The sequence below is a fragment of the Pezoporus flaviventris genome, unplaced genomic scaffold, assembly GCF_033815535.1.
Source record: "Pezoporus flaviventris isolate CSIRO_AGI_PZ_B2104156 unplaced genomic scaffold, CSIRO_AGI_Pfla_v1 ptg000002l, whole genome shotgun sequence".
NCBI classification, from domain to species: domain Eukaryota; kingdom Metazoa; phylum Chordata; class Aves; order Psittaciformes; family Psittacidae; genus Pezoporus; species Pezoporus flaviventris.
The window spans coordinates 10,609,822-10,616,990 of NW_026892550.1; the positions used below are offsets into that span (position 1 = coordinate 10,609,822).

The 7,169-nt window shown below is 35.9% G+C and overlaps 1 protein-coding gene across 1 annotated transcript; it reads left to right on the top strand.

Moving 5' to 3' along the window:
- The first annotated feature begins 3 nt into the window (after positions 1-3).
- On the top strand, positions 4-6,753 carry LYAR (Ly1 antibody reactive). The gene is made up of 8 exons (XM_061469136.1): positions 4-199; positions 1,097-1,211; positions 2,090-2,197; positions 3,405-3,488; positions 4,243-4,579; positions 4,852-4,950; positions 5,588-5,673; positions 5,961-6,753. Exons 1-8 carry the CDS (start codon positions 78-80, stop codon positions 6,093-6,095), a joined length of 1,086 nt encoding a protein of 361 aa, XP_061325120.1. The 5' UTR covers positions 4-77; the 3' UTR covers positions 6,096-6,753.
- The last annotated feature ends 416 nt before the right edge of the window (positions 6,754-7,169 follow it).

Here is a 7,169-nt window from a genome sequence, read left to right on the forward strand (position 1 = left end):
CGTATTTCTAGGGCTCTGCTTGTGTGGGAGGAAACAGATTGTACCCAGTTCATAGAAGCTGCTGACCACTCGCCAGCATGGTGGTTTTCACATGCAATGCGTGTGGAGAGTCTGTGAAGAAAGCACAGGTTGAAAAACATGTGAACATCTGCAGGAACTGTCAGTGCCTTTCTTGCATGGATTGTGGCAAGGATTTCTGGTAGGTAGAGTATCGTATGCTCACTCAGCAGTGCTTGTCACCAATATAAGACTTTCCTACGACATATTAAAATCAGGCAATTTCTGAATAATGTGTATTTGTATTTGAAAATTATTTATAAATTTATTTATAAATTGCATAACTTCAAGCTTAGTCACCCAAGTTTGAACCACCAGGACAACTAAACCCCGCAGTAAACAGAGGTGCAGTATTTTATGGTTTCAGCTTGTGATCACCCACAACTGCTACTATTCAGTTATTGCAGAGAGAGTGAGATTGGCAATAACACTGAAAATTCTGAATTGGGTTGTCACTTCTCAGAACTCAGAAGAAAGCAGTGCCACTGTCTGCTTTCTAAATATAAATATATGAATTTGCGTAAGAAAATAATGTCCTCAAATAATTATTATGTTTTTCAGTACTTTACTGACAAAGATGAAGTTCTATGTTATTCATTGCTTTGGGCGATATTTACACATTGGTCAGAGCTACAATACCACATTAGTATATCTATATTTAGGAATTAGGTTTTTGCAAACATTTTCACCTGCTTTTCTATTGTTAAATGGTGTCAATATGAGTAGTAAAACACAGATAAATATATTAATAGCCATGTATATGTTACATATACAAATGTGCCTAAGTTAGAGAGTCATTAAGAAAAGCAGCACTATACTGAAGAGTCCTCTGGTTTTGCAAGTCAGAAATTTTTACTGAAGGCTGTAGCATGGCAGAAATGTCAGCAGTCTTACAAGCATATACTTTACTCATATAAGCATTGATAGTATTAGGATTTCAATGATAGGTGCTATATTTTACTTCCATTTGTTGGGTTTGTAAGTCTTGTGTGGTTCAAAGGACTCCAGTGAATTACAGTTAAAAATCTCCTTTGTTCAGGGGTGACGATTATAAAGAGCATGTGAAGTGCGTAAGTGAAGACCAGAAATATGGTGGAAAAGATTTTGAAGCCAAAACTAACAAAGGAGATGCTAAACAACAAGAGTGGATTCAGGTAAGATTTGTACTATATATAGATATGATAAATGGCTGTTGTTTATAATTGTTAAAGATGCAGCAGAGGCTATATTTGATCAAACTGAGGATCTGTTTTCCTAGTATCCACAGCTTGCTTTGGCAGTTTCTTAGTAGGTCTGTTGCTTATCCTGGTAAGAAATGCACCTTTTGTTTATTTTGAATCTATGTCTTACTAGTTTGATAAGGCATATGAATAATACCATTGATGTCAACAGATCAGTGCCATTGTTGAGATGGAACATTCTTTAAGTACACTGTTCAGAGGCAGTGTGATGTGAATGCTGCTGCTTATGAAAATTGTTAGCTTTCCTCAACAGTAAGTCTCTTCTACATAGAAAGGTGAGGGATAATTACAGCGTGCCCTTTCCTCGTAGTCTTAAGACATCCACAAAGCCGTTTAGAAAACAGATTTTCAGAAGTACAGGCAGGCTTTCCAGTGTCCAGTATCTTTAAATAATGGGAAGCAGGGCAGCAGTGCTGTTCAAGTAAATGCCACAAGGTCCTGGCCTGACCTCCTCTGTTCTCCTGTGCTGAGATGTGCTGTGGTATAGAATACCCCTTTGGCTAGTTTGGGTCAGGTGTCCTGTCTCTACTCCCTCCTAGCTTCTTGTGCCCCTCCTCACTGGCAGAGCATGAGAGACTGAAAAGTTCTTGATCAGGGTAGGCATTACTTAACACACCCGTGTTTCAGCTGTTGTTATCAGCATTATTCTCAGACTAAAACGAAAACACAGCACTGCACCAGCTACTAGGAAGAAAATTAACTGATAGAGCTGAAACCAGGACACGTACCTTGCATGTATCACTTGATCTTTGTGCTTCTTTGCTGATTTAGTTCTGTTTTTCTTCATTCAGAAAATTCATGAAGTAATAAAGAAGCCAAACATAAGCCCCAAAGTGCGGAACATTCTGGAGCAAATGCGTAGCTTTGATAACATTCCAAGAAAAAAAGTAAAGTTTCAGGTATGTTTTAATAGAGATTTGTTGTAGTGAGAGCCACTCTCTTTTAATAAAGGTGGGAGAAATTGCTTTTTTGGGCATTAGTAAATAGGTGGTGTAATAGTGGAGTTTCAAATATCGTAGTGTTTGTAAAATATGTCTCCTTGCTCAAAAAGAATCTCTGTCACTTTAATTCGGTAGCAAGCCAGAGACTTAGCATTCAAGCTTAATCTCCATACATAGGCTTGTTCCTTTTTTTGATACCTTTCCTTTTTTTATATATATTTGCAATTTCCTTTTTTATATATTTGCAATTTTTAATAAGTGTTCAAGTTCTTAGACATGCTCATAAAGGATTCTTATTTCTATGCTTTTATTTTTTTTCCTGGTAGAGGCAAGATACTGAGAGTTTTCCTGTGGCTCAGATTCTAACAGAATCCCCCACATTGCATGCTGCACTAAACTTTGCATCACAGCCAAAGCAAGTTCCAAATGTTTCATGTGGTATCAGTAAAGAATTACTGACAAGCTGGCCTTATTTATTTATTTATTGACTTATTTATTTATTTTCCTCTCTGTTCTGTGCCTCAGATTGTGAGGCTGAGAGAGATCATGATTTTTTCCAAAGCACTCGGATAGAACTTAGTAGAGCTGCAGTGAAATTGCTGCTAGCAAGCTGAAGGTTAGAATGCTTTTCTACAAAATCAGTATTCTAAGTAGGGAAAGTGATACTGTCAAGAAGCCTCTTGCTTTTTGGTAAGATCTGCAGCAGAAGATTAAAAGTTTTTGCAGTTCATTGTAGAAATTTACTGCTTTGTTTTTATTTTCAGCAGGAATTCCTGCAATAGCCCTAAAAACTTTCAGATGTTTGCATTGAGATATTTGCTTAAGTTTTACTTCTCTGTAATAAACTAAGCTATCCATTTAGGAGCATGGCTATCTGTCCAGTACACAAATAAGTAAGATCAGATCCTAATGTTTTACCTCATGGAAAGAGTCAGTCAGAAGGTTTGGCAGGACATTAACACAACCAGCTATATTCAAAAGCTTGAAGATTATCTTTTCTACATATTTAGCTCTTCTGGATTACTGTTAGTGAGGCAATTGAGAGGCTCTTATATTGGTATATCCTTGTAACAGTACACAGGCATTATGAGATTTAAGAGATTCATAAAGTAAATGTATCAGAGATGCATGTTTTTGGTTATTGTTGTTTTTCTTTCTGGCACAGAATTGGATGAAGAACAGTTTGAGAATTACTGACATCACCTTGCAAGACCAGGTGTGGGATATTTTCTCTGAAGCAACCAGAAACGTAAGTTAGAGGTACAACTTACAACTTTTGAATGCAGTCAAAAATGCTGGAAGGAAAACCTTTCAGCCTCCTTTTGTATATGTTAGCATAAATACTGTTTCCCATTGTTACGATGGATTATGTTATAATGTTATATTCCTAGACTAATTCCCTTGCTAATTTGTGGAACATACTGTTGCTGAAGTAGTTGTGTGTACTAAATAGGTTGTGATTAAAAACTTGGACATATTAATTCTACAAGAAAATTAGTATAAGACCAGGAACATTAAAAGAAACCAAATATGTTAAGGTGAGAAAAGTACAATTAAAACAACCAGCAGTGCCTTTGTTGACATCTTGCAGTAAATAGTTCCCAGCCAAAACCCAAGTCAGGAAACTGGATGGCAAAGCTAAGATTATTACTCAAGGGCCATGTATTTGGGAATAGGTTCTGTATACTGCTGTAATAGACCATGTTTTTGTCTGAATTAAAAAATCCCAAATACACAGAAAATTATTTCAAACAGAAATTATATATGTTGTAAGTTAATATTTCTTCTGTGATGCTAAGGTAATTAGCATTTAGGGTGAAAAGAAAAATCAGCCACCCCATTTAGTGCTGTTTCTCAGGTAACTGGTGTTACCGCTTGCAAGCAATTTAATTGACTCCAGATGATTAGTGTTATCCATTAATAGAGAAAATGTTCTTTATGTAGTAAAGTTGCAATGTCAAAAAGGCATGTAAAAATTGTAATAATCTGTCTTTCAACAGAAGATTTCAAGTGAAAAAGAAATAGGCAAACCACAGCAGAAGGAAGAGGTGTATTCTGCAGAAACTGGGGAACAAGCAATAGCAGAAGAAAATGGAATTACAGATGATAAAACTGAGAGGAAAAAGAATAAGAGAGAACGAAAAGAAGAGAGACAAAAGAACAAAAAGAAGGAGAAAAAGGACTTGAAATTAGAAAATCAGGCAGAAGTAAAAAAGAGTAAAAAGTCCAAAAAAGAAAAGGAGAGCTTGGAGAATGAATTTGAAATAAATGGAAATGGCCATCAGAGTGAAGTAGAAAAGGAAACAAATGTAAAGAAACGCAAACATAAACATGCAGAAGGTATCCATCCTGCACTTTATATTCTTGCTTGTTTTCAAGATGCTTTTTCTGTATGCCCTAAAGCTCAGTAATTTATCTAAGTAGAATTTTTTAAATAGTAAGTTACATACATCAGATTATTTTTTAACACTGTGGTTGCACAGTCCTTTATAAAGTCTGAACCCCTTAGCAAATATAAACTCATGTTGCAAGAACAGAAACTTTAAGTCACATCAGAACTTTGTTTCTACTTCTGTACATTTTTGTGTATGTTTATCCGATTCTGTCTCTAGAGAAACCTCCTATCACAACGAAGAGAATGAAAACTGAAAGCATTTCAGAAGACGCAGAAACAGAAGACAACAATGGCAATGAAGAGAGTGGGGGAAGAGGTAACATATTCTTAAAGGGGGAGTTTAGATAGTTACAAAGGTATTCTGCAAAAGCACATTAGCCAACATGAAAAAGGGTAACAGTTGTCTTGTAGCTCTTTGTAGCTCTTACATCACCCATTTTTGCTCAGTGAATCATAAATTGGACTTTAGCCATGCTGGACCTTAGTTGATACTTGGACAAGCCTACTTATGCCTGTCCTCCAACAGACTGTTACTGTTGGGGAATTGTCTGTACTTGAACATACAGATCGTTTATTTGTAAACATGAGCTCTCAAGTGGGTACCATGTGGGATTGACTACCTGTGCCCTAAGGGCAGAGAGATGGGATCTTTCCAACCATCCCTGTGTTACGGAAAAATTGCTGTTTAATATCTAAGCACAAAAGTAATAATAGCCCTGACCCCAGCCTTTGAAGTAGTGTATTGGTTCTTCATGTCTGTCCTATTAGAATCTTCAGAAACCGCCCACATGACTTTATGCTTAGGTACCCTGCTGCTGTAGGGTCAGTAAGATACCAGCTGCTGTGGTAGATGAACTCGTTCCAAAATTAGGTGATTGAAGGCTGGTTCATATAGAGAAGACTTGTAAATACCTAATTTTATTAATGATGTTGTACACCTACTCATTTTGTAGGTAAATTCAACTGGAAGGGAACCATCAAAGCTGTCCTGAAACAAGCTCCAGGCAATGAAATTTCAGTTAAGAAACTAAGAAAAAAGGTACTGTGGAACATGGCTTTTTTGGTCTTGCGAATTTCTTTCCATAATGTTTTAAGTTCATAAAGTCCTGCCCCGTATAAGCAAAAAAAGTTTGACATTATTTAACAATTGGCAGAGTATCAACTGAGGGGCATGTTCCTTATTGCTTACTGGACTACAGGAGAAATTCAGCATTAATTCTGCAAAGGAATAATAACATCATGATTTCAGTAGAGTAACATGAATGTATTATTGCTGAAAGTGGAATCATCTTTACTAACTCGGAACCATTCCTCTGTCTTTTGCAGGTTATAGCTCAGTATTATGCCATAGCTGGTGAACATCACAAATCAGAAGAGGATATTCTAGTCATATTTAATAAGAAAGTGAATAACAATCCCAAGTTTAAAGTTTTAAAGGACAAAGTTAAACTCCTGAAATAAGAGTTTGCATACTTTTCATCACATTGCATTTTAATCGGACTGAGACAAATTCTTCTATCAGCTGTACAAATATGTTGCACTGGTCTCAAATTGTTTATGTGAGAGCAGAATTTTAAGACTGGATTCCTCCTCTTTCTCTAGACTTACACAGAACAGTTTCAGATATTTTATTTTTTGATTTTATGGAAAATGTATATTTTTTGGTACAAGTTTTATGGGACATTGAAAATAATTGTTGCCTATTGTATTAAAACTCTTTTAATGATATAATTTATAGGCAAGAATGTTTATCAGGACCTTGATTGTGTGTCTTTCTGCAGAAAATATTGTAAGAGAAACTAGCATTTTCATATTCAAAACCCCACTGTGGAATAAATGTTTTGTTATGCTAAAATTCTATGACTGATACCCCCTTAATACAGGGTTTTAATAACCTGTTAGTTCTGTGTAATATAGCCTGTTAATTCTTTGTTGTAACATGCATAATAAAAGTGTCTGTCAAGTTTGTGGATGTAATACTGCACAATCAGTGGAAAAACTGAAGACTGTTACCTGTATATGCACTGCTACTGAATGTCTTAATTAGTGACACAGCTGACTTCAATGCAAGGGCTCACTTAGACCAAAAATGGATGAAATAAATTACTTTGAAACGCCACCTTCACTATATCTTGCCACTTTATATAATAAACCCACAATTTACATTGAATTTGAAGAGGCTCTTACGTTGCTGTCACCAGAATAATTTAGGCAGGCCAGAAATCCTACACGTATGTAAGAGACAGAGTTGTCCAGGAAAAGTTACTTGAAGTCTACAGAGGTTTAATCAAATGCAAAATAGTTCCAGATAGGAAGTTTTCTACCATGAAGTAGTCTGTTAAAAACAGTGGTAGAAAGCCAGGGTAGATCTCTTGCAGTATAAGATGTTTTGGCAAAGTACACAGTGGTTTCCAGCAGATACACTTTTATAAAACTCCATTGTGAAAATACCTGAATTTATAGGAATTTTGAATATATTAGAAATATGAAGAAATGAACTGTCTGTTACACTGGGTCCAGTTTGTCTGAATACAT